The sequence below is a fragment of the Melanotaenia boesemani genome, chromosome 13, assembly GCF_017639745.1.
Source record: "Melanotaenia boesemani isolate fMelBoe1 chromosome 13, fMelBoe1.pri, whole genome shotgun sequence".
Classification (NCBI taxonomy): Eukaryota; Metazoa; Chordata; class Actinopteri; order Atheriniformes; family Melanotaeniidae; genus Melanotaenia; species Melanotaenia boesemani.
In genome coordinates this window covers 20,969,463-20,995,945 of record NC_055694.1, presented here as the reverse complement: position 1 = coordinate 20,995,945, position 26,483 = coordinate 20,969,463, and the positions used below count along the sequence as shown (strand labels likewise).

Genomic DNA, 26,483 nt, shown 5'->3' with positions numbered 1-26,483 from the left:
ATTTTCTTTGCAATTTTTCCAGAAATACCCCCACCCTCCAGGCCAGAAGAAGAAGAAGGTGGTGAAATATGGGATGGGAGGGTTCATCATCTTTGCTCTCATCAGTATCATCTGGTTTCCACTACTCTTCATGTCTTTGGTTCAGTCAGCGGCAGGAGTGACCAATCAGCCTGTGGATGTCTCGCTCCAGCTCAGCATTGCAGGATATGAGGTCAGAGTGATTACTTTTAGAGTCTGTGGGATAATATTCCTTCATGTGTCACACCAGCTCTTATTATTCAATACACAGTCTGCAGCCTGCTTGCTGAAGCAGCATCACGTCATAGTGGCTATTTATGCTTTTGCTAACTGTGGCAGTCAGACCATTATCATAATCTGTTTTTAGTATGAATGGTTCTTTGTTAGTGGGTAAAAGTATCTCTGTCTGTGATCTCTTCTTTTCACAGCCTCTGTTCACTATGACCGCCCAGGAACAGAACTTGGTTGCGTACACAGAATCTGGATTTAATAGACTCACCAAACTTTACGCCACTCATCCAGTGAGACACGTTTCATTTTATTTTCAAAAGCTCATGCAAACCATCTGTTAGTAGGTTTGGGATAATAATCAAGTTATATAAATGTTAATCAAATTTAAAAATATATAATACAACCATATTTGTACAATCTAAGTCAAGCCCTAAGTGTATGAATATATGATATACCACAAAATATACATATTCTTTTTTTAACAGTAAAAGAAGTTAATGCTTCTAAAATACTTAACTCAACTCTATATTTGCAACAAGTATCATGTAAACTAAAAAAAGATTCACAGAATAGATTATTCAAACCTCCAAATGTACTCTGAATTAATTTTTGGCCTCTCTTTTATAAGAATATGTTTGCATTGACAGAGGTATCATTAGCTACAGTATCTCAGTGATCCACAAAGTCACACTGCTTTAATGCATCATATTGTTTTAACTATACTTGTAGAAATCGAATCCCATTCTCTTTCTGTCTCTTTCCCAGTCCGCTATGCAGTTCCTGATGAACTATGAAGCTGAAGACATTGTTGTTGCTAAGATTAAGAGTGATGCCAGTCTGCTGTGGAGCATCAGCCCAGCCAGTCGAGCAGCCATGATAGAGGAACTCAGCAACTCCTCTCACGTATACATAACTCTACGCTGGACACTTCTTAGGTCAGATTGTTTAACCCTAGTGCAGTGTTTGTATATTTTATATGCCAAAGTTTAAAGGCTTTAAAGAAGCTTATGAAGCATAATTGGACAGAAGTTTTTTTTTTTTTTTTTTAATTCTGAAGGCTGAAGTTGTCCTGTTACAACAACGCTGGCAACACCATAACTTTACAAAGACGGTCTGACATGAAATTCACTGTCTCTGTGGTCAAACATGTGAGAGCAACAGCAGCAAGAGGCGTCACTGATGAAAAGTTGTACACAATGGGCTTTATTCACCAATATCTTCTTACAAATCTTCTTAAATATGTTCCTAAATATGTGCCTGTTGTCCCTACTTTGCATAGGTAAACACCTAAAAATGCCAATATGGTCAAGACTTACCGGCTTATCAGTGGGCAAACAGACAGACAGCAGTGAGACCAATGAGGAAAAATAGCAAACAGAAAAGAAAAAATACTTTATTTTTTTCCCTAAAGAATAATGTTAACGTTGGGATAAGATCTGCAATATTTAGAATTTTATTTCTAAATGACAAAATTCTCTAAAAATTCCCCAAAATCCACTTGAGAATTCAACCAAATCATTACTGTGATTTTATTATTTCATTTAAACAAACCGAACAGCAGAAAACAACACAAAAGCTGACTTTGTTCAAACATGTCTGCTCTCAAATGCTTGTCAGAGTACTCCTGAGTATTCGTAGAATTTGTTCTTAGCAAGAGCAAATCCAAGATGCAAAGATTTTCATGAATGCCACAATTCTCATAAAAAGTTTGTAAGTAAGATTTAGAATAGTTGGTGAATGAGGCCCAATGTTTGTCACCAATGTGCAATGTTTGGGTGTCAAAAGGCACTCCAGCAGAACTGGATCTGCCAAGACCTGATGTAAACATTAGATGAGCCATATGTGAATTACTATGAAGACAAAGTGAAGTGTTTTTTTTCCTATACTATTAATCCCACGGGGACCCAAAAATGTATTAGCCCTGCCACACTGATAACACAGAAATGTGTAGTTTGTGTACATTATTGTCATCAGTATATCTGTTCAGATTCAGTTCTGTTCAGTTCACTAATGGATAGAACTGAACAAAGTTTTTGGACATCTGATGTGCTCTGCTCCTCAGGAATCCATCCATTTCAATGAATGTGGAGGCAACTGGAGAACACACCGCGAAGTTTAATGACAAGGCCTTGAGGGATGGGATTGTCCACATGCTCAAAGGCAGCAACAGCAAACCTGTGTGAGTCTCAGCTGGGATCAGGCAATGCAATGTCCCATTTTAATATTCCAAAACCATTAAAACATCAAAAAACAAAAATCATACATTTGACATAAGTACATCTGCAGCTGCTGTGTTTGTGGAAGCTGTGGTTGCTTATAACTGTGCTTCTCAAACACTGACTGTATATGTGGTGTTATGGATATTTCTAGCTGTACCCTGACTATGTGAACCTGCACACATCTATGACAGATTTGTTGCCACAAGCGCACATTTCAGGATTACTGTGGCTTCTCGTTATTAATCTTTTTGTAATGATATTGGGTGTAATGATCTATACACTGCTCACAACTATTGGGGGTCAGTTACATAATACATTACATCAAAACACAACTCAGTCTTTCTCTATAAATAGAAAGCAATGCCAGCTTATTTGGAGGAAAAGTCAAAGTCATTTCAAGTCCAGAAACACAGACAACAAACCCTTGTCATACTCAGAAGTTTTATATGTGCAACATCATGAAATTTGGTCTACAATGAAATGTTTAATATTCTGTCCTGCAGGATCATTAATTCCTTGCTGCCAAAGTATATCAGGGGTCCCAAAGGACAAGAATCCAAAATGGCAACCAGGATGGCAGTAGGTTAGTAATTCTCAAGTTAATGTTGACAATCTGGACATGAATTTTATATAAAATAGCTACTTTTATCTATTTTATTATAGGGCTGTTTTACTCATATTTTGTTTTATTTGATTTACTTGTTCATTTTATTTTATTGTTGATTTAAGGATTTAATTTGTTTTATCTTGTATAGCACTTTGCTCAACTGAGGTTGTTATTTTAAATGTACTTGAAAAATAAACTTGACCTGACTTAGATTGACTTGGGACAATATGTAAAATGTACATTTAAAACAATTGCATTACTTGAGAAGTCACACAGTCGTGCTTTCGTCTGTAGAAACTTTGGAAAAGCCACACTGGATCTGTTATTAAGCAGATTCTGTTATTAAAATAAGTGTTTTGTGGCTGTTCTTTTACATGTAAAAAGTAAGGTGACATCTAATGCATGGTTTTAGCATACGTGTTGGTAACAGGACACATTAGGGTGCATGGCTTGCACTGCACCGTTAATGCTGAGAAGCATAGAGATTTTGGAGCAACATGTGCCAAATATCCAGCCTTTGTCAAGGTAGTAAAAGTGAGAAACTGCCCTCTGCAGTAAAAATCTATTGTCTTGTAACCCATTTGCAACAGATGCAGTTTTTGCCTTTCAGGACTGAACAAACCTTTGCATGTTACATAGATAAACAAAAAGGTAATAAATACTTTACAATGAAAGATTAAGCTTTAGCCTGAACTTAAAGGGACTATTTTGTCAAGTTTCTTAATAACCTGCACATTTTAGATTATATTTAAATAAACCTAAATAGAGATGCCTTGTGCATTATGAATCAAAATACGCATCATACGAGGCCTGAAACTGTTACATGATAGAGAGCCAACAGTTTTCAATTATAAACGAGGAAAACATTATTCACCTATCATGATTAATCTCATTAGTACCCAGATGCTCTACAGAGTGCTGTTCAAATAAATGAGGACTACGTGTTTAAAAGGAGCATGTTTTTCAGGGAAATGATCAAATTTGTCATGCTATTTTTACTTTTCTCTTTTGACATCTTGTCTGTGTGAATATTTAAAATGTTTTTTATTTGCATTTTAGATAGATTTGAAGTTCTTGATTTCGGAAATTATCCTTTTATTGCTACAATTACCGTGTTAAACATGGACTACAGTTTAATCTCAACATATAATCCCTCAGACTTGACCGAGCGTCCAGACCTCCAGGCGCTGGCTTTCTTCAGACCCATGTCGGTTAAACTTCAGCAGGACAATGGGACTGATAAAGACACAGACCAGTGGTGGGTGGTGGAGGAATGCTCCCCAGCTGTCACCTCCTCTGAATACAAGTGTCACAGCATAGAAATTTTGGTGTTCAATGATAAAGTCAGTCCCTCCAGTTTGGGCTTTTTGGCAGGACATGGGTAGGTATAAAAGAAATATGGATATTTTTGGCATAAAGGTAGATTTTTGTGAATGTGTGTGTGTTAATACTGCCAAGTTAAAACATTTTATGTCATAGTGCAGGGAACCTGTTATACTACTCTAACAAGAATTTGATGTGGTTTGCTGTCCCTTCATTGCAGCATTGTTGGTCTGTACATGTCAGTGGTGCTGGTCATCGGAAAGTTTGTCAGGGAATTCTTCAATGGCATATCACGGTCCATCATGTTTGAGGAGCTGCCGTGTGTAGACAGAGTCCTGAAGCTCTGCACGGACATTTTTGTGGTGCGGGAGACGGGAGAGATGGAACTGGAAGAGACACTATTTGAGAAACTCATCTTCCTCTACCGATCGCCAGAGACCATGATTAAGATGACAAGAGAGAAGAAAGACGATTAGCCCATCCTCTGATAGCGTGACATCACCCTGTTAAACTTCTGTTGCACAAAGTGAATGTTTTACAGAAACCATGGAAATGGGAAAGCAGGGTTAATAGGATTAGAAAATGACCCAGCTAATATTACGAACCCTACCAACATATAAAGTTGTTAAATCCCTTTTAGATCCCATTGTTGACCTTCTTGGACAAGGGAAGCAGGCTTAATTATTTTTAAAGCCTGCTTATATAGTTGATCAGTTTTAATGGTAAAAAATGTTTTAGTTAATTTGCCTGATGTAAAATGATTGCTGTTATTTTAAGGGTTACATCAGAGCACGTTAATGTTTTGATGCTAAAAGAGCGATAAAACAAGTAGTCTAAACTGCTGTAAAATTGGTAATGGTCCTTACCAGTTAATGGCCCACTAGGCAATGCATGCTTTTCTAATTGACTTTTGAAGTTTTTACTGGTGTTCAGAAAACATAACAAATTTCAGATTCAAATTAAATGGATCAAAATGCTTCTGTAAATACCATCTTTCTGTATATCACCATGTAAACTACTTTATTCATTTACTTAAAATAAAAAAAGACTTGTTAGACAAATGTTTTGATGTCTTATTTGACAGTACTTTACTATATTCACAAGACAAGGATAGAAGGAAACAGTACATTTCCAATATTAAGCTTTAATACAACTTTAATTACAAATGAAAAATGGAAAAAAAAAAAGCAGTTCCATTCAGGCCCTCATTCTTGATGTTGTCCAGCTTTCTTTTCCTTCTCCATGTTGTGAATGACAGGATGATGACAGGACCTCAACCCCAGGAATAATGACTACATCACAGTTTCACATCCTAGAGAAACAGCAGGAGAGACAGAAACATTACTGACAATATCCTTGTTAAAATGAACTTAGTACCAGCACATAACATTTGATTTCAGTGGGAGCTGGCACTACTGCCGTACATTCTCAGGCCATAAAATATTTGCTCTATTATGAATTTCAAACATATTCCACAAAAGTATGTGCAGTTGGTCCTTGAGTGGAGCACAAAATAAACTTCTATTGTATGTTGCTTTTGATACTTTTGTTGATGCTGTGGACACATCAATATTCATATAGTTCCCACATCCACCATCCCTCACTGGCTTTAAATAACGGCGACCATTTTGACTTAAAAACACTAACAACTCACTCAACTTGCACTAAAGATGTATTCAGTCTCTTTTATACTATTTTGTTTTTTCTTTTTACTGTGTACAGTGCTTTAGTTGGCCTTGTTGTCGTTTCAAATGTGCTATAAATAAAGTGGTACGGTATTTCTTGTAAAGGGAGACATCTCACATAGACCACCTTCTGTTTGAACAGGCAACTCTAGAGCTAATTCAAAGGACAGCGTTACGAGTGATACCATCAAGGTTTTGGAAGCCAATAAGGGATACCTGTGACAAAGCTGGAAATTAAGTGCAAAAAATATGCACTTGCAGCTACTTCTATGTGTCATGTTATTCTGCAAGAGACAGACACCCAAGTTACAGAAATTAGCTATTAAATGTTCTAATCTTGCTAAATTAGTGTTCATGTGTAAAAAAATAGATGGTTGAAGAAATAGTTTTTTGTTTTTATTTCAACTAAATAAACATAAAGTGGACATTGTAGCACTTTAATACTTTGAATACATTTGCAGATGCAATTTAATTATTTATTTTTATCCATTATTCCATGAGAATTGGGGCATTTTCTGTAATGATGAAAATCTACTCGCAAGAATCATCTCCACAAACTGTAAACAGTTTTGCACAAAGTCATTTAATAAAAAATTTTGTTATAGGATGCACAAACAAACAAGTAAAGCAAACATTAAATTACTTTGTGTAGGTCATGGAAATATTTTTTTTAACTTCTCTAAATATGTTTTAACTTATTCAAAATAAAAACCTTTAAATGGTCACATTTTATTCCAATGAAAGTCTACACTCAGTTAGATCAGACTTTAAATTAACTAGTGACAGAAGTCACCTCTTGAAGTATGTAACCACCTAAAATCCCAATTTACTTACTTAAGTACTAAATCTACATAACATTTAAAAGTACTTTGATCTTTTAGTTTGATTCAGCTTTATCCTTACATTTAGTGGAATAGATGGTTTTACATTTAGCTCATCCGATAGCTACTGTTAACTAGAGGAATTAACACAGGGGTGTCCAGTCGGTTGACGGCCGCTGTCCTGGAGGTTTTCAATGTCCCTGATCCAACACACCTGACTCAAATTAAATGGACCCTACAGCCTATGAAGTTCTGCACTGTGACTCATTAATTTGAGTCAGGTGTATTGGAGCAGGGACACATCGAAAACTTGCAGGACTGTGGCCCTCAAGGACCGGAGTTAACAGTCAAGAGACTCTGAGGCAGAACCGGGCAGCTGCCCCAATTAGCTTGGTTGTATGTTTAAATGGATCAATAACACAATTAAGATGCAACATTTAGCAAACCAAGTTTGTTGACCTTTTCGTCCTCCAACTGTTCTCTGAAAAACCTACAGCTGAAATAAGAACCCTTCTATCATCTCTCAATGACAAAGGCTCCTCTCCTGCACAAACACTGTCACGGGAGAGAGCTTAGGATCAGAAGAGAGGTGATAGCTGTTTCGGATGTTAATACTTACATGCCGTTTTGGCTTTGATGACTTTGACATTTGCTTCTGCGGCCTTGATTGCCTCGGACTTGAACTGCGGCTTCAGGGCAGCCCGCACCGCGCTAGCGCAGATAGCGGAGAAGCGGATGTAGCTGTATAGAGGACACACTTTTAAGCTGCGTACTAATAAATATATGCATGGGTACACTAATATATACCCATGCAAATATAAACAATATGTCTGGTATGGCAAGTACGGGAGTTTATCTAATTACAATGTATGCATTTTCAGAAATAGCCGCGCACTGTTTAGTAATATGCTAAAGTAATACCTGTAAGTTAAGCATGTAAAGCTAACAGTGGCTAACACAGGAACGTACTATAGACCTGTTAAGATAACAAAACCCCACAAATTCCTTAAATTATTCTAACAAATCTGGCAAGAAAGTACTAATTTAACAATCAACATAATGTTCTTTCTTAGTTAAATTAAATTAAATGTACATGTAATGATCTTTTCCTACCTTAGGCCTGCCTGTCTCCAGTATGCAACCATCTTGCTTGTGCTGTAGCTTCAAGGACAGGTCGGATGTGTGCGTAATGGCGTCATTTCGGATACGTTTGATTCCTCTCACCCAATAGGAATGGCTTCTGATTATGATTGACATCGATGATAGTTACTTATCCCGCCCCTAAACCGCATATCAGCCATACGCACAACTGACATATGTCTTCAAAATGTAGTGGGTAATTACTGTTAATGACAATGATGTCTTTAAGTTTTTATCAAGTGGTTTCAAGTCAAGTGGTACACCAAAGGGATGTTTTGTTAGTTGTATATTCTCTAGAAGTTAGTTGAGTTTATATGTATTTTAGTGTATTAATATAAAGGTAAAGAAAATTTTAAAAAAGTAGTTTTCTATTACATATGACTCACGACTAAAAAGCTGCAGAGCATGCAACTGTAGTGCACATTTAGAGATATGACATTTAAATTATTTACAAATTTATATAATGGAAGAAAGTTCTTCAGAATAACTGGAGCTTTAAAGGGGTAATATGAATAAAATAAAATAAAATAAAATATGGATTGTTCTACATAAGAATGCAGCTATTGTATCAGCCAGTAGGGGGAGTATCGTTGCTACAACTTTTAAGGATTTCTCCTTCAGCCGGCTTCCTTCTTCGCTTCGGTCACGCTGCCAAAAAGTCGCCGGCTCCCGAGCCCTGACAGAAAAAGCCTGAAAAATGAAGATCTGGGCGTCAGAGCACATTTTTAAGTGAGTATCGTTCTTAATGACAATATGTATTATACAAGTATATGTGTTACACAGCTGATTTTTCCACCAGCTATATAACCAGTTTGGTGGTTTCCTGTCCTCTCCTGGCTAGCTTCCGCAACTGCTAAGGTTGCAGATAAGTTAGATAACTTAGCCGATTTTGAGTAAAGTAGCTGACAGGAAACTTCACTTGCGCTAGTTTTCACACTAGGTGAACAATATGAAACGATGTTTAGCTTTCTTTTTATCGTATCTTTTAATGGACTTTGTATATTGTAAGTGAAAAGCACAGTTAATTGTTTAGCTCACAGCTGCTAACATTAAAGCTAACTTTTGCTAACGGATGCAGTAGTGGCTGGGTTGTAAGGGTTTGTTAAAGGTTTGTGATAACATTTAAGGCAAAAGTTGGCAGGAGTTGAATGTATTTATGTGCTTACCGCGTGCCTTGCTTCAATCACGGGAACACAATCTGTCCGTTTGTCAAATTATGTACTGCATTTAACGGCATTGCACAACTGTCTGTCTGCTTTTGCGTCATAGTAGAGACTCCGCCATTAAAAATACCATGGCTGGTTTACTTTTCGCCTTATTTTAGATACTAAATATTCATAGATGCTAAACAATGGTCAGTTTGCTTTTGTACATTTTCTGGAAGTTTCTCGAGACTGTGCGTACTGATGCAGGGAGTCTGCGCAGGAGGCGTTTCTGCTCCATGTCGGCGGCTGAGAGGACTCCAAGCCCTATGATTTGTGTTTTTGTTTTTTTTTTTTTTTTTTGTTGTTTTGTTATTTTTTTTTTTTTTTTTTACATCTTGATTCAAAATATGTGAAATAGTCAACTCTAAACAAGAAATTTACATGTGAACAATGTCGGCACATTTCTTTCAGAAGTAGCAAATTTGCATTATTATGTAAACATTTAAATTGCTCGTGCTTTCCATTTTTTTTTTTTTTACTTCTGTGCCTATAATTGCCAGCATTTGACACTGCTGTACATGCTATAATGTAATTGTATTGCATTTTATATAACTGGATGCAAAACGAGACAGTGACATCCCAACACTTCCTTGATTTTTGCATATGCTTTATTAAAATATTTCAGAGCCGGCTAACATTCAATAGATGTTAAATAGCTTTTAAGAGTTTTCTGTTTTTAAACGGTGTCATGTTTTAAACAGCCACCCATGGGAGACGGTGACCAAGGCAGCAATGCAGAAGTATCCCAACCCGATGAACACCAGTGTGTTCGGTGTGGATGTTCTGGACAGAAATGTTGATGTAGAGGGGCGATTACACAGCACCAGACTGCTCAGTACAGAGTGGGGTCTCCCTGCCATTGCCAAGTCTGTAAGTTTTAGAAGTAAACCTTGAGCTAGAGAATTCCTTTTTATGTTGTCATGTTGATTTTTCTTTCTTTTTTTTTTTTTTTTTTTTTTAAAATCTTTGTATAATAGTTGATGTCTGTCCTTTTTCTGCAGATAATCGGAGTAACTAGAACATGCACTTATGTTCAGGAACATTCAGTAGTGGACCTCAAACAGAAAACATTTGAACTTCAATCTACAAATGTAAGTAGGACTGATAGAAACTACTGTTAATAAGCAGGATGCTAAGTTGTGCTTGCACCTCAGACCAGTAGATCAGGTGTCCTCACTTAAGCTCAAACCAACATGTTTGGAGCAGTTTAAAAAAAAAATGCCAGAGCTGCTTCAATTTTTCAAAACCCCTTCAGACTGTTTATTCCTCAGTCAGTTGTTGCACTTGACTTTTATTTAGTTGTCACAGCTGTTCACTTACAACCCATTTCCACAATGCGAAAGCCTCTCTGTATTTGATTGCATGAGTTGGTTTATGGACTAGACTTAGACTGAAAGTCTACAGCCTTTGTTTGAGTATTGATGATACTGATGTATTTGCATTGTACATTTGTGTTGTGGAATTTTGATGAGTTTGATGTGTTTCCCTTCACTTTGTGATCCCAGAGGGCACTAAGATAATATTGAGGGATATAATGCTATTTACTTTATTGATCTCATGTTTCAGTTATTTCTCCTGTTTTTCTGTTTTTACAAGTAACTGTGCTTCTCAAGAGGCAAAGGGAACCATTTCATAACTCTGTCCTGACTGTTCTTACTGTAGCTCCTCTTGCATAAAATGTCTGGCATTGAGAATTCTGTATAAGCTGTGGAAAACACAAAAAATGAATTTAAATGCTGTCTTCTTGTCCCAGATCTCTTTCACCAACCTGGTATCTGTTGATGAGAAGCTGACATACAAGCCACATCCTCAGGACCCAGAAAAGTAAGGGCTCAAAGTCGTTTATTTTTTCCCCCTAGTCCATTCATTGTTTACTCTGGCCTGAAATTAGCAGAAGCTATGTTTATATCTATTTATTTATTTTTTAACCTTTTTTTTTGTTTGTTTTTTACAATTTGTGTATTCAGGACGGTGCTGACACAAGAGGCTCTGATCAGTGTGAAAGGTGTCAGTCTGAGCAGCTACCTAGAGAGTCTCATGGCTAAGACCATGTCTGTTAACGCAAGCAAGGTGAGGCTGCTTTTAAAATCTCTTAACACAACTTGACAGTACGTAGTGACTGCACCTCATGTTTGTAACGCTTTCCTGTCTGCGTCGGTGTCAGGGTCGGGAAGCGATGGAGTGGGTCATCAGAAGATTGAACGCAGAGATCGAGGAACTGGCAGCCACTGCTCGTGGTTCCATCCGTGTTCCCATGGCAGCAGCTGTTGCAGACAAATGATCCCGACCTTCCATTTGCTCCCACCATCATGAACCGATGGACTTCTCAGACATTTTCCCCTCAAAGGGGACCTCTCACCCCATTTCCCAACACAGTCTAACAACCACAGCCCCCTACTTTTGGTCCTGCGTGTGTTTGTGTTTGTCAAAAGAACATGGTTTGTCCTTCCTCAGCAGCCTGCACTTAAAAGTTTCCACTTGTCTCTGTAAGGAGTGGCGAGGAGTGTTGAGCTGGTGACGGTTGATGGTAGTTGGAAAAGAAAAAAAAAACAGGGTTGAAACAGACTGCACTTAAAGCTCATAGGGCTTGTGATGTTTTTTTAAAATTCACACTGTGCCTCCACATTATCTCAACATTTCATTATTTTTTCAAACATTTCATTGCTTTTTCAAACCTCTGCGAACTGAGTATAGCTGAAATGATGCTAATTTAAGTACATCTTTAAATTATTGGACCTTGCCTTATACAGCAGAACTGACCAAAACATCTTCAAATTGAAAGCTACCAATGTTGATGGGTTCCTGGAGTAACTGAAAGCATGTGAAACAGCAAGTTAAAATTTAGCTGACCACGACTTAAGGTCAGATTTTGGGCAACTTGCACCTCAAGGAGCTTTTGAATGTTTATTAATACTATCATAAAAACATTGAAACAACTCTGGTACAGTTGGTTTATAGTGAAGAGTTGTGAATTTAAAGGGGTAAACAGCAGCTTAGGCTATTATACATCTACCACACAGCATTAAAACTAAGTAGAGGAGGGTGTTTAGATGCAGATGCTGGTTTGTCAGCAAGGTGAATTGGTCTTGAGTTGTAGTCTCAGCATTTCTCGTTAGGGTTTTGATTTTAAAAACTACTTGATTTCTTATACTTTCTCCTACAGTGATGATGTTCTGTAAAGTGTTACAGTTGAAGAATGTTAAACTTTATTTTTAGCGTGTTTGACTAAAGTGGCAGTAAGCCTTTGTAGCCTACAGATATAAAAAGTGTATATATGAACTGAGCAACATGTTGGCATTCACCAGTATTTGATGGTTTGTGAACCAGGAGGAGCACTGTGGGGTTGTGTACAGGGTCACTGACTGCCAAAATGATGTGTAAAAATTCAAGTAACTACCAATTTAATATCTCTAAACACTTATGTTAAACATTTGCTTTTAAGCAAAACTTCTTTGTATGTTTTGAACACCTAATTTTCCTGTAAAGTAGGCGTGGTTTAAATTATCTGTAATGGTGAACACTGATAAAGGCTGTTAAACTTACTGACAAGCTATTAACTTGTGGTGTTTTACAAGTGAAAGTTCAGTTTTTCAACTTTTTCTGTACGTTTAGGACTCTCAGGTGCTACATAATTGCCCTTTTTTTCTATATCCGCAACGATTACTCAAATTACATTTGAATGAAAACGAGTTCTGTCCTTCAAGCACTTGTTTGTACATGGATAATTGTAAAAATAGACGTTTACATTTAGTGGGGTGTGATATAGTCGAGTTTTCTCTTCCAGACTCTGTACCATCACATCTTTGACAATGCTTCTCATTCAGATTTCAGTATCTACAACCTGTTGGTGTTTTTGCTACCACTTTAATTAATCTTTGAAAAGTGTTTTTCACAACTGTCCACTTTACATCCTGATACAGATCATTCTGTTTGAGGTCTGCTCAGGTCCAGTCAGCCAGTTATCTTTCATGAAGAAAATCATGTTTTTCTACGGAGAACTTTTTAAGAACGGGCTGTAAATTAGTACATATTTATATTTTGATGGTTTTACATTCCAAGAATGTGAACATGTAACAGAATCTGCAGAGTGCACACTGAAATGTTTAAAAATAAAGATATTTCATTAGTCCATGAACACTGGGAGTTTTTGTGATTCTTAAAATTAATTTTAAACCAATGTTTGTTTAAAACAATTATTGCAATAATTCCTTATTTTTATCATCATTATCCCTCGGAAACCTTTTCAGCATGATGCCTTTTTTTTATTATGTTAGCAGGCAAAATGGAAAGTTGTAAAACAGTAAAATGAAAATGAAATGAAAACAATTTAAAAGCATTTCTGAAATATTTTAATAGGAAGCAAACGTGAACAACAAAGTGCATCATTTATGTGACCTGATTATACATGAGACATTTAGGAGTTAAAATGTTTAATATGTATTGCATAGCAAGGATTTATAATCATCTTTAATCCAGACCCCAGACTTGGGTAGATTTAGCTTTTTTTGTTTTGACATAGTTTATTTGCCAAGTGGAAAAAGATTCAGACAAAGTTGATCAGTGGAAATAAAGATCGTTCATGTTTGGTGTTTATTTGTTGAAGTTTTCTTCTGTTTGTAGAATCTGAGCATCTGAGAAAAAAGCTATGAATTCCTGTTTGGAAATGAGACATTGATCAGCCCAAACACACTTTTACTCTTATTTGAAATTATGTTCATTGTTTTGTTTTTTTCTTTTATGACTGACCTTCTCCATCTTGAGAACTGAATTAATCAGCTGTGCATGTTTTGTTCTGAGTAAAATAATACCATTTCCCAGTTTTTCTGCAACAGAAATAAATATTTCAAGTCAAAAGTAATTGGTCTAAATAATTATAATACAGACTGGAGCTTGGTACATGCTTTAAATCCAACATTATTTACTTTACCACAGAAAGATTAAATCGATATAGAGTACTGGGTGATGAATAAACAAAAAAATCAGTTGCTAATTAGAAGTGTGTGCAAAGTTAAGCAGTTGAAACTCACCATTCACTTCTGGTAAGATCATTAGCTTCATGCCTGCCCACACTGTATTTTCCAAAGCATCAATCTGCAAAGACAAACATGCTGTGACCATCGCAAAATATGAAGTACTTTTTAAAAATGTTTTGTTCTATTTACCCTAACGGTCCCCACTTTACTTGAAACCAAGGTCAGCGTAAAACTGAAAGAGAACAGCGTCATTCATTTGAATTGCAGTTAAAAATCCTTAAGGTGCGTTATTTTAATGAACTGGAGTACTCACTTATCCATCATTACAGAGCCTTTCAGTTTTTCATCAGCAGTCCACACTTTACCACTAAATTGTGTGTCCTGGAAGAAAATTTGAAGTTAGATTTGGATTTCTTTTTTATCATAACAAATTATTTTTGTAATATTGTTTTCCTAGTTAAAAATGAACTGTTCAGTATGCTGAATATGAAAAAAAAATTAAGAAAGCCCTTTGCAATTTATGTGGATACAAACTAAAGCAAAAAACCCTCAACATTTCAGTTACATTGAATAAAACAGTAAAAGAGAATAAAAGTACAGATATATGAAGTTGATTTTATGCTTTACTGGCAATCAACACACTTGAGGTACTCACAACATTGAGTATGAACAGTGGGATCTGGGTACCATTTGGCTCAATGGCAAAGGCATTCACAGCAGCCTGAACACCCAGTTTAACAACTCCGGGTTGGAGGGAAAACGTCGGAGCTTGTCTGGCATAAACCTGCAGATCCATCAACAGACCTGGAAATTGCTTGGGGAGCTAAGAGGAAAAAAGTTCATGGTAAACCTTTCATTTTCAAATATGTTATATTTCAGCATAAACAGGGTAAAAAGAAGAAGGCTGTAAATGATATATAAATGTTATATATATTATTGCAAATATAAATCTATTTGAATTCTTATAGATCCACAGAAACTACTAGGTACTGGTGCTTTATAAGGTTTGTGGGAATATCACTAAATGTCATTAGGAGGAAGTGTGATAGCAAACTTAATTTAAAATAAATCATCAGCATATCAGTGTTTCTGTTTGTTTGCTTTTGGGTCTTTTGTGCATTTTGTTAATTAAATGTCTATCTTATAAAATACAAACATTGGCAACAGGATTGTGATCCATTTTAAGGATTCCTTATCTTTTTCCATGTTCAGCTATGGATATTTCAGCATTTTAAATTAATCCAAAGAAAACACCGGGTAGAGGAACTATTTTAGGTTTTGACTTATGTAGGGATGAAGATTTATTTTTATACTGATAGAGCAAAACTGTTACGTGTAGCGGCAGAGGTGAGGACCCAAACGCAGGCAGTTCAGACAGGAGGCAGAAAGGTACTGGTTACAAAGGTTTTAATCCAGAAACTCAGAACCAGAAGACCACACATTACAGAGATGAACCACAAGGATCTGATCAATGAAAACTGAAAACCACGGGGTATATATACACAGAGGGAGTAATAAGGAACAGATGAAGTGAATGAGTAATTAGACCAGGTGAACTAACGAGCCAGAAACAGAAACCACAGGGCACATGAGGGAAAACTGGACTTAACATGCCAAATCCAAAAACCCAAACCATGATCTTAAACAGAAACTAAACATGACAAAAAAAAAGAAGTAAAAACTTAAATCATGACAGACTTAAAACATCACAAAAACCTACACAACCTACAGAAACTAAACATGACAAACACCAGACTATAAACCAAGATCAAAATATAAAGAACAAACCAAAAACATAGACCAAAACCAAACAAGAACCAGGAACCCACACCATGAACCATGACAAAAACACATTATTTTAGATAGACTGGCACATCCTTAACAATACGGAAATTAACTATTGAAAGCATAATACTATTACAGTGTGAACCTTAACTCGTTCATGCATTTTCTTAATAAAATCTGTATAGAATCTGTGACTCTATAGTTTGTGCATGCTGACATAAAACCTTTTTTTTTTTTTCCTTATTTTTGCATATATGCAAATGAGAAATTTTATATTCACCTTCTGCAAATATCCTGATGATAAATTTGCTAGAACTACAAATAATCACAACAAATTCATTTCACTATTTTAACACAAACGTCAGTCCCTGCACTCAAACTATTAACAAAATGACCGTTACATGGGAGAGAACCCTCACTATATAACCTAGGGAGGAAGAGTGGTCCAAAGTATTTTCAGAGTCAAGTACAATCTTTACATATAATCGATTCAGGGAAAGACAGTTTGGAATACTTCATGGGACACATATCACTTTCTTAATAAATGCAGCTCTAACTTTTCCCCATGTAAAAAATGTAATAAGGAGGTACTCATACATATTTTCATTTAAAATGGCAATGCCCAATGATTGCAGGTGATTAGAAAAATGTTAGTAAAGAGCTATGTACAATTTTACACATGAAAATTAATTTTAAACATGCATTTCTGTTGGGATTTCCACTAGAAGGTTTTAATAAAAACAAACCCTTATAATGAAACTGTTGTTTGTAGTTAAAAGTGCATTTTTGCTGCATTGGATTAAAGACAATTCTCCAACAGTAGCACAGTGGAATAGTAAGCATTACATGGTCATACCAATGGAAAACCTCTTGAAAGGAGACAATAAACAAATTTTTTAAATCTGGGAACCTAATTTAGCTCACTTATTAATTGAAATAGCAGACTTACTTAAGAAGGGGGGTTTAACTTTTGGTACAAATCCCACCTCATAATTATAATCACCAGAATGCTTTTGTGTTGCCTTTGTTTTAGTACGTATCTATGTCAAACTAGTTTTGGAACGTATATCATGTATCGGTCTATGGCTTAAAGTCCTGATCTTGGTGCAGTTTTTTTCTATAATATATTGTTCTTTTCTTGTTTTGTTTTAAATATGTTTCATATTGTTTAGTTGTCCTTTTTTAATATTATTTTTATTAAAAAACTAAATAAATAACACTGAGCAAATAAACTTACCTGAGGAACAAACATTCCCATTGAGCTAGTGTTCAGGTGTACAGGAGATTTTGGAGGAACCTGAAATAACAAATAACAAAATACTTTCTACGAATGTTATTTAATGAAGAAAGCTACCAATACTCAACAAAGATGAGTGAATAAATACACAAAATTACATCTGGTCATCCATTTATGGTTTCTTTTATGTATACTACTTACCATGCTTTCATTGATGTGGACCTGAAGCTCTCCTGCTGAGAAGTACCCATACAAGGCAGAGTTCAGAGTGAACTCAGACAGACCCACTGAGAGCATGTAATCTGGCTGCTCAGGCAGGATGAAGGGATGGGCCACAAAGGGTGGCTCTTCATGAGTTTTGATACTGTAGAACTCCCCCTTTAAATAAAGTGTTGCAAATAATTATGTGTGGTTATAGAAGCTGCTAAGTTTACATAAGCTATGAATGCATATTTAACATGTACTAGATAGTTCAGAATGGTAAATGGTAAATGGTAAATGCGTTGGTAGTTGTCACTGTTATGTGTGTCTTCTTACCTTAAACCCTAGTTTCATACTTGCAGCAGTGACTATCGGTGACCCAGTTAGCGGAACGTCAAGAGTAAGAACTTGATCCACATCAAAGGAAACTAAACAGTACAAAAATCCTTTTTTATTAACCAATCAAAGAAATGAAATACGAATTAAAGTGTTGTTTTATTTTTGGACTAAAGGCTTTCAAACTTGTACAATCTGATGATTAAGAGGTTTAGTTGTGTGCAATACCGTTCATGGCCTGTAGATGGGACTCCAACATGTCAATGTTTTCCTCAAGAGCAGGGCAGATCTAAGGAGGATACAAGACAATGTCCTTCACCACTGAAATGTCTGTTTTACCTCAGGAATATATATTAATACTACAGGAAAGGCCAGGCCTGTGCTGGAACATATGACCAAGATGTTTAGAGACACTCACTCTGTCTTTTATTCTTTTAATGAAATGCCCTTTGAAATAGTCCACGAATGGCTGGAAGATCTTACTATTGACACATAAAATTTCAAGGTTTATGACCTGACAACTGTATCACCAACTGAAATCTGATTTTTCTCTTGTTTAATGTACCTGGCTCCACCATAGAATTTGACACCCAAATCTCCAATCTGAGCATCACAGCTGATGCTGGTGACAGACAGATGGCCCTTAGCATCTCTCCCCAGCTCCACTGCAGAGGTCAAAGCTAAGTTAAATATAGCCATATCAAATGATCCGCCATCATGTCTGAAAATACAGAGCACAAGACACATAGGTGTTGTTGAATTTTTAAATCCAATCAAATCAAATTTTATTTATAGAGCACTTTTCATGCACAAAGCAACACAAAGTGCTTTACATAATAAAAACAAATTATGCATATTAAGGACAAAATTTAAAAGGCATTCACACACCACAGTATATAACAGAAACTCAAAACACACCTCATAGTAGTCTCTTTCACACACACACTCACACACATACAAACCAAGCTCATGTACACTCCCCCCATTTGAACATACCCCATTCTGTACAAACAAGAACTCCCATCCCTAGTTACTGTCTCTGAACTGAAGTATGAAAATATCTATAGATTGAAAACATCGGGCTTGACGCTGCTGTGAGGAAACGATATCTTGGGGATCAAGTCACACCCGAAGCCATGACCACAGGGGGCGCCACCACAGGAACCACCCAGGTCAGAAGAGGCTGTCCACACCACAGCCACAGGGCTGTAGTACAAGACCCTGAGCCACCCAGACCAGGGCAGTCACCATGGCAACAACCCCTGCAGACAGAGCAGGTAAAGCTACTGGTGTGGAGGATCCCCAGGAGGAAACCACCGGAGGTTAAAAATAAAAGCAAGATTAAATAAACTTATAAACAATAGCAACTGATAAGAGTGACAAATACCTTGTCTAGCATTAAAGTGAAGGGTGAAGAACAGGAAGTTCCTGATTTACAAGTTTGAATGTGCAAAACAAATTTTTAAGCGTCTTGACCGTGGCTTTAAGATTGTTTCCTGGTTAAACAACCATGTCTTTCAGTTATTAAACTGAGCCCACGTAATTATTTTAACCTTTCCTCTTTAAGTTATGATGTATACATTGGTTATGTAACCATAAAAAATATAAAATATATATTAAACTTTATTTTCTACTGATTAAGAAGACTATCAAGTTTTCATAGATATCCTGAGATTTATCTTTCCAAAATGGAACAACTTTTGGAAAATTTCTACCAATCCAAATGAAGCAGCTTTGACATTACTGGCTTCAAAAGCAAGGTGTTGCAATTGTAGTCCAGAGATTTGGGAATACTCACATTAAGCCAAAGTGTGTTGACCAGTCGCCAGTTAATGCAACACTGAGGCCTAAGATGGAAACAGTGAATCCTGTGTGTTCCTGAAAAAACTTCACAGTCGGCTCTGGAAGGTCACATTTTGTTATGGTGACACTAGATTTTATTGGGGGGGGAAAGGCAATATAAGGTGAGTTTATCAATGTAATTAAATTAAATATAATTCATAGGATACAGCTGGTTACTTCAAAGACTACATTTTCATAACTCATTATGTTTACAACAGATATACTTGAATCCAAGAAAGCCCTTTTGCATTACACATACCCTGTTAGTGTGTAGTCTACATGGCCAATTAGGATGTTAATTCTACCGCTGATGTCAGGTAAAGTTAGTTTCTCCAACTTCTCCTGAATCAGTCCTGTAGCTTCATGCACCCCTGGGACAAACAAAACATTCACAGTGTCAATGAAACATGTGTCAAATAAGTCAACTCATCTAGGTTATAGATTTGTGTAACTACAAAGCAAATGAAAAAAATGAAAAAGAAAATAAAAGTGTGAACTCACTAGCAAACACATCAAGCAACCTACCAGGCAACATATCTCACATTTCCTTACCTTGCTGCAGCCCCTTGTTGGTCAGGATGACTTGTATTGCAGGATTCTCACCATAGGTGAATGATAGCAGCATAAGCATTACTGCCACAGACGGAAGCATTTTGCTGGACCTTCTTTGGTAACAGCCACTGTGCTAAAGATTTTAGTATGAATGTAAGCATGAAAGTCAAAGAAACTGAGATATTTTTAGTATGACACAAAAAAATTCTAAAAGCCTCACATTATTTACAACAAATCGATTGGGTTATATTAGATAATGTACCTGAAATGCAGTATGAAAAATGTTTTGAGGAGAAAGGGTGCTCCAGAGCTTCACTCGTCGTCTCTGCCTTTCTCTTCTTTTGCTTTAGGGCAACTTTTACTTCCTGTGTTGTCTCAGTGAGAAGTGAAACTTACTGACATGTGACAGCAGTGGGAGACTGCTGTGTTAATTTGAGTGTGTGTTTTCAGGAACAGAAAACAATCTGGTCTTCTTAACTCTGTTGCGACCACATGGTTGGGCTTCAGTAGAGCAAAAGCAATACATTCAAGTCTCACAAAGGCCAATATTATAAGTTAAATAAAATAAAATAGATGTTAAAATAGTTTAAGAAGATATTTATATTTACAGCAGGTGTGGTGACAGGGATCTGTGTTTTTGCAGGTCGAATGAACTGTTTTCAAAGTCAAGTAGTTTTTTTGACAACATCCTCATTTTTCAGAACAGACTGCTATTCATGGTTGATTAAGGAAGTGAAAAGTAAGCTTTGACTCATTAAATGTATTAAGTGAACAACAGTCAAGTTTAATACTTAAGGAATGCTGAAATATGTCTTAACAAGTCTTGACTGGCTCATTAGGGTTAAGTTGTTAAAAACGCTGAAATATGCAAAAGAGGCACATTGTTGCATTGTCGAAAATTATTTAAATTAGCAAATATCTGCAACTCAGCAACTGGAACCTCAAATCTTCTTTTTAATTTAATAGTCTCCCTGTCAAAAGAGGAAGTTTATTTAATCTTTCAGATGGGAAGTTTAACAGAGGACAGAACAACAAAAAGTCAAATCAGTAAAGCGTTCACTAAGCAAAGAAACATTAAAATCACCAGGCATAAAATACTTGATTTATTTATCTCTTAGTTCAACAAATACTCTTTGTCTCACACACCATTAGTTTCAATAAATCACAATTGACAAGTTCAATAGGAACAGAATATTATCAGACTGACGTTTATATAACACAATTAGGACCCACTTGCTTGCACTTGAATTCACTTCATCCAGAATGACACTTGAAACACCAAGAAAACAAATGAGCCATTAAGGACTACAACTGGCATAAGAATGAAAAAGAAAAACACCAAACCATTAGAAAAGAATAATTCTGTTCAAACCACTACACATAAGTAAGTCATGGTTTATAGAGCACCATCTGATCTGACTGGTGCTTTCTGTTTTCTCTGGAAGTGGGATTAATGATACCTAGCAGCTCAAGAAACAAATAATAACATCATATTCACTCACTTGTTTTCCACATATTTCATTCTCCAGATAAAAACACGTACACACTCACAGTAAACCCACAGCGCACATTTTCACTGAATCTTTGCATGAAGACTGACACCTGGACCCCCTTCCATGCAGAGGTCGTTTTCCTCTGTCCACTTAATAAAACAATTTTATTCTGGAATGAATAGACTACTTTACACTATGACTGTAGAGTTTATTATTGCACATTATCACGAAGGCAAAATAAAAAGATGTACATTTCACACAAATATACCTCCTCATGAGATTTGATGTCAATGGTCCGTGTGTTTTCCTAAGGTCTGTGTCCTTTATGGGGCATCACTATTCAACAGAGGTAAACTCCGGAGCTCTTAGTCGTGAATATTGTACCTGTACGCCTCTATGAGGCCTTCAATGGAGTGAATAAAACCAGATATAGCGCATATGCCTCCAATAACAAAAATGGCAACGTCGAAGAAGACGTGGTGCCACAGGAGATTTCTCCATTGGAGCTTTAAGTGGAAGAGGCTTGGCAAGAGGAAGCACAGTCCTGCGCCGGTCAGACTCCCAGTTAAACCCATAAGGAGAGCAAAATGGGGGACAAAGACGGCCATAAGCAGGGTAAATACTACTAGGGCTACTCGAAGACCCAGACCCCAGGTTTTCAACTGCCCACCAGGACCATAGCAGTCAGGAAAGAGGGCTCTTCCGCCATCCTGGAACAGTGATTTCTCCAGAACTTCAACTGCGGCAAAGAACGGCAGCGGGTAAGATAACAGCGCCTTGGCAACGAGGAAGAGGTTCACCACAGCTCGGATGGTTGAAGGCAGGTTATCTGTGATGACCTCTTTGGTGGCGTCCGCCCATGTCAAGTAGGCCACCAGGGCAAAGAGGCCCTTGAGGACGCAGGCTGCGATGTGAGTCCAGTCCATCATGCAGTGGAACTCACTGGGCTTCTGCATGTTTCCCTCCAGGGAGGGGAGGAAGATTTGGGACGTGTAGCTGAACACGATGATGCCAATTGAAATAGGGAACTTCTTCACATCAATATAAAACTTAACCTTCTCCCAGGCCCACTCGCGTGCCCTAGAGAGACAATATGCGATCACGAGGACGTTGATGACGAAGTGCGCCAGTGTGCAGAGAAGGCTGAACTTGGACACGGCCTTGAGGTTCTTCAGGAACGCGCACGGCAGGAGCGCGGCTGTGGCCACCACTGACCAGGCTTTCTGAGAGACAGGAAACCCTGGGAAACTGTTGTACATCAGGTTGCCACTGACCACAACGTATAGAATACAGGTCATGATGAGCTCGATTATCTGAGCCACGTTCACAACGTGGCCGCCCAGTGCGGGGAAGCGTGGCGCGCAGCAGGCGTTGGCGATGTCCACATAGGAGTCCCTCACGCGCACTTTTATGCCGTCCTCATTCTCCTCGTACAGACACGCAATGAGGATTTTGCCGGTGTAGCAGCACACCACTGCCGCAAAGATAATGAGGAATAGACCGAGGTAGCCGCCGTGGAGGATGGCGTACGGCAGGCCGAGGACGAACATGCCCTGCAGACAGAGAAGCGCAGTTGAGTGATAATGGACGAGGCCCACATCGCAGTGACAGGCCGATCAGTTCAGGCATGGAATGACTTGCACACAAAACCCCCCTCTTACATAATGTCAGACATACATTATATTTTTTGCATTAAAATAAAAATGCACCCATTGACAATTCATCTAAATTGATTTGTTTCCAAAGCCTACATCAATACTCCCATTATTATTATTATTTATTTATTTTAAAAATACTTCATTCGCATAGACTGCAAGCTAAATCAAATAAGGTGTAGAAAATACTGTTTTAAAACGAATTTTTCTATTCCTTTGGTTAAAACTTTAATTTGATCGCGACACTGATAAGCACATGCCATTCAGCCTCGTGTTATCAAAGTCACGCAGGCCTGCCTGCAGCTTCGCTGATAAAAAGATTTGAATGAACCCTCACGTTGCACGTTGGATTTACCCCCAAATCGCGAATTAAACATGTAATTGAAGGCTGCATTTAATTAGAAAAAAAAACGTAGCATAGCTCTTTTAATCGGATATATCAGCTCTACATAATTTCATGCTACAACACTAAACATGATTTGTCCCATTCTTGGACTATGTTTAATAATGTATTCTTTTTATATGACTAAAAATACTAAATGTTAAAAGAGAGAAATTTTCAAGGTGACTTTTTGTCCAGTTTTAGGCCTGCAGCACATTCTCTCTCTCTCTCTCTCTCTTTTTTTTTTTTTTACTATTTTAAATTAGTTAAAGTCTACCTGAATGGCGTTGGTGACGTTCCAGCCAGCTTCCCATGATGTGATTTTTGGCTTATCTTCGTCCAAAGAGCCCCCGGTCTTCAGGGACGAGGGCCTCGGGCCGGTGCCATCTCTCTGGTAATGGCTGTCTCCCTCCAACTCCCCCTCTCCCTCAATGTCCCCCCCTTCTTCATCTCCCTGGAGGACATCCATTTGCATCCCTTGCCTGTAATCATAATCCAAGTCGTCGCACTCGGCGAAACCGAGACCTTCCTCGTCCGTGGCGGCCTGAAAGCCCAGCCGGGCAAACACCCCACTGACCTTGGCCTGAGATTTGTGGGACACCGTGTGGGCCGCATTGGTCAGTTTGTTCGTGAGTTTGTGTCGGATTAGGTGAGCCATTTTTTATCCCAAACGAAATTGTTCTCCCGTCGAAAAAAATATTTCAGAGCAAAAAGCGCACGCAGTGTGGTGTATTTGCTATTTAGCTGCTATATTAAAATCATGCCTGTTGCCTATTTAATTGTTGTCTTAAAGTGTGCTAACCAGCCCCTAAAGGCAGCCTAACCGTTTCATCCAGACCGTTTCAAAATCCTCAGCCGCTTTTCTTGGGTTGCTCATCCATATTACTCCTTGGCATCTGCCTCAGCGAAGAAATGCCACAAATCAAAGGAAAAAATAAATATGTGTCCTCATTTGTCGTTAAAATATAGAATTTGGCATATTTATTTTCTAAGCAGTCTTGTCAGTATGAAGTCCAGTGGGTGACAGCGCGAGCGCTGGAATCTCTGCATCACCCAGAGAGGGGGAGGGGGGGCGTGCACGTGTTCGCACAGAGTGGCACAGCTCTGGCGCTCTCAACTCGCGCGCGGCAGAACTGTCACGGGTGGCAGAGAGAGAGAGAGACAGACAGAGAAAGAGAGAGAGAGAGGGAAAGAGAGAGAGGTTTACTCCCACGATGGGAGTTTACCAGCAGAGTGATCACGAGGAAAAACGGCGAGGCAGTGTTTCAAAATTAACCCCGACATCATGCGTGAATGAAAAGACCAAACATTCACCTGCTTTCATGCTGCATTCTGGCAACAGGTCAACACACACACACACACACACACACACACACACACACACACACACACACACACACACACACACACACACACACACACACACACACACTGCCACCAACAAACAGCAGGAGCCACGCCTGTTGGATAAATAAATGTACAAGGCTTAATTATATTCAAAGCTTAATATTTTATTTTTAAAAACATGTTTGCGGTCTTGCTACACAACCACAAAAGTGAATTAACGCCAACAAACTGAACATCTAGCCAGTGGACAAGAATGATCTCCTTTATTTATTTATTTATTTGTTAAAAGAAATCTGTTCCGCCTGACCTGCTCAAGTGTATTGTAACATGTGAAATCAATCTCAAATTTGTGAAATGAAGCATGCAGACTGCACCACCCTGCAGCACACAGTCGTGCATCTTATTTTATTTGCATGCAAAGAAGCACAGTACTTTCAGCAGCAGAAAACACTTTAACGTATTTTCTTTATGTCGCACATTTTCGCGTTGAAAAAATAACAAAAAAGAAAGAAAGACACAAACAGAAGTCTGTGTTGAAAATAACTTACAATTCCACATAAAATATTTACAAATTAAAACGTTCAAATAAGCGGTAGCTAGTTCAACTAAACTTGCATCACTGAATTTTCCTGTATGCGCACAAATTTGAATTTTCCTGCTCATTTAACGGCTTGATTCCTGATGAGCATGTTCAGCAGGCTGTGGAGGGATGCAACTCGTTGCTGACATGATGAGCATCCTGCAGCTGGTCTGCACCGACAGCACCAGGGACAGCTCCTCCAACACTGACCTCATACAGGCCAGGCTTCCTCTCAGCTTTTAACGCAATTAACGTTCAATTTAACACGCAATAGCCGTCATGCAATTGCTACATTAATTTTTGTTTTTTGTGGGCCACACTTGCACGGAGGAAAAATAAATCTTAAGGAGGAGTTCGGTTATTTCTTTCTTTTTTTTCCCCACCTCAGCTCTAATCCTTGCGAATAGGAAGCACCTCGTCTTTGCCTCCATAATCCGCTGTGACATGGCTGAGCAAAGCTGTCATCACATTTTTGCAGTCGGCTTGTAGAAATGTGGCCCACTGTGGCAGAGAGGTTGAAAAATAAGAACATTTATTTCTCAATTTGTAATTATTAGGTTAAAAAAAAGAGAAAATTTTAGCTGAATCTTTGTTCAACCTTATTCTAATTGTGCCTTCCTCTTGTTGGTTGATTGAACTCGTCATGCTCCAAACAAAAAAATGCATTAAGAAATATGAGCCACTATTTCATAATTTCATAAGCCACATTGCAAGACATATATATATATATGTATATATATATATATATATATATTATATATAAATTTAGACCCATCGTCTATGTTTTATATATATATATAAAACATAGACGATGGGTCTAAATTTAGAATCCAGCTAGAGGACAGAGAAAG

The 26,483-nt window shown here is 37.7% G+C and overlaps 5 protein-coding genes across 5 annotated transcripts in view; 2 read left to right on the top strand and 3 right to left on the bottom strand.

Annotated features, from left to right (window-relative positions):
- Positions 1 to 5,469, top strand: part of si:dkey-11f4.7 (piezo-type mechanosensitive ion channel component 2) — a 29,847-nt gene extending 24,378 nt beyond the window's left edge. The window contains exons 39-45 of the mRNA XM_042003175.1: positions 23 to 211; positions 447 to 539; positions 1,015 to 1,184; positions 2,312 to 2,428; positions 2,972 to 3,051; positions 4,234 to 4,456; positions 4,619 to 5,469. Coding sequence (XP_041859109.1) covers positions 23 to 211; positions 447 to 539; positions 1,015 to 1,184; positions 2,312 to 2,428; positions 2,972 to 3,051; positions 4,234 to 4,456; positions 4,619 to 4,874 — 1,128 coding nt within the window. The 3' untranslated portion in view covers positions 4,875 to 5,469. The remainder of the gene's footprint in view (positions 1 to 22; positions 212 to 446; positions 540 to 1,014; positions 1,185 to 2,311; positions 2,429 to 2,971; positions 3,052 to 4,233; positions 4,457 to 4,618) is intronic.
- Positions 5,470 to 5,526: 57 nt separating this feature from the next.
- Positions 5,527 to 8,153, bottom strand: atp5f1e (ATP synthase F1 subunit epsilon). Its single transcript, XM_042003179.1, has 3 exons — positions 8,018 to 8,153; positions 7,524 to 7,645; positions 5,527 to 5,710 (listed from the first exon to the last, which is right to left on the bottom strand). Coding segments are annotated over exons 1-3 (156 nt in total). The 5' UTR covers positions 8,050 to 8,153; the 3' UTR covers positions 5,527 to 5,708.
- Positions 8,154 to 8,645: 492 nt separating this feature from the next.
- LOC121651195 (PRELI domain containing protein 3B-like) lies at positions 8,646 to 11,850 on the top strand. The gene is made up of 6 exons (XM_042003178.1): positions 8,646 to 8,773; positions 9,951 to 10,119; positions 10,251 to 10,340; positions 11,003 to 11,073; positions 11,217 to 11,319; positions 11,414 to 11,850. The coding sequence occupies exons 1-6, from the start codon at positions 8,742 to 8,744 to the stop codon at positions 11,528 to 11,530; spliced, it is 582 nt and encodes a 193-aa protein (XP_041859112.1). The 5' UTR covers positions 8,646 to 8,741; the 3' UTR covers positions 11,531 to 11,850.
- A 1,733-nt stretch (positions 11,851 to 13,583) lies between these two features.
- bpifcl (BPI fold containing family C, like) lies at positions 13,584 to 20,584 on the bottom strand. The gene is made up of 16 exons (XM_042003177.1): positions 20,438 to 20,584; positions 20,176 to 20,308; positions 19,883 to 19,994; positions 19,580 to 19,711; positions 18,347 to 18,502; positions 18,200 to 18,263; positions 18,010 to 18,070; positions 17,782 to 17,873; positions 17,446 to 17,622; positions 17,245 to 17,304; positions 14,878 to 15,045; positions 14,536 to 14,603; positions 14,412 to 14,454; positions 14,277 to 14,340; positions 13,996 to 14,072; positions 13,584 to 13,902 (listed from the first exon to the last, which is right to left on the bottom strand). Exons 2-16 carry the CDS (start codon positions 20,273 to 20,275, stop codon positions 13,840 to 13,842), a joined length of 1,437 nt encoding a protein of 478 aa, XP_041859111.1. The 5' UTR covers positions 20,276 to 20,308; positions 20,438 to 20,584; the 3' UTR covers positions 13,584 to 13,839.
- Positions 20,585 to 20,805: 221 nt separating this feature from the next.
- LOC121651076 (vesicular inhibitory amino acid transporter-like) lies at positions 20,806 to 24,798 on the bottom strand. Its single transcript, XM_042002943.1, has 2 exons — positions 23,983 to 24,798; positions 20,806 to 23,221 (listed from the first exon to the last, which is right to left on the bottom strand). Exons 1-2 carry the CDS (start codon positions 24,361 to 24,363, stop codon positions 22,034 to 22,036), a joined length of 1,569 nt encoding a protein of 522 aa, XP_041858877.1. The 5' UTR covers positions 24,364 to 24,798; the 3' UTR covers positions 20,806 to 22,033.
- Positions 24,799 to 26,483: the final 1,685 nt, after the last annotated feature.

Coding starts and splice junctions, on each gene's coding strand:
- atp5f1e (XM_042003179.1), bottom strand. CDS start 8,049: ATGGTTGCATACTGGAGACAGGCAGGCCTAAG. Junction 7,646..8,017: donor TGGAGACAGGCAGGCCTAAG/GTAGGAAAAGAT, acceptor TCCTCTATACAG/CTACATCCGCTTCTCCGCTA.
- LOC121651195 (XM_042003178.1), top strand. CDS start 8,742: ATGAAGATCTGGGCGTCAGAGCACATTTTTAA. Junction 10,120..10,250: donor TCCCTGCCATTGCCAAGTCT/GTAAGTTTTAGA, acceptor CTTTTTCTGCAG/ATAATCGGAGTAACTAGAAC. Junction 10,341..11,002: donor TTGAACTTCAATCTACAAAT/GTAAGTAGGACT, acceptor TTCTTGTCCCAG/ATCTCTTTCACCAACCTGGT.
- bpifcl (XM_042003177.1), bottom strand. CDS start 20,275: ATGCTTCCGTCTGTGGCAGTAATGCTTATGCTGCTATCATTCACCTAT. Junction 19,995..20,175: donor CAACAAGGGGCTGCAGCAAG/GTAAGGAAATGT, acceptor TGTTTGTCCCAG/GGGTGCATGAAGCTACAGGA. Junction 14,604..14,877: donor CACTGTTCATACTCAATGTT/GTGAGTACCTCA, acceptor ATTTTCTTCCAG/GACACACAATTTAGTGGTAA.
- LOC121651076 (XM_042002943.1), bottom strand. CDS start 24,363: ATGGCTCACCTAATCCGACACAAACTCACGAACAAACTGACCAATGCG. Junction 23,222..23,982: donor ACGTCACCAACGCCATTCAG/GTAGACTTTAAC, acceptor CTCTGTCTGCAG/GGCATGTTCGTCCTCGGCCT.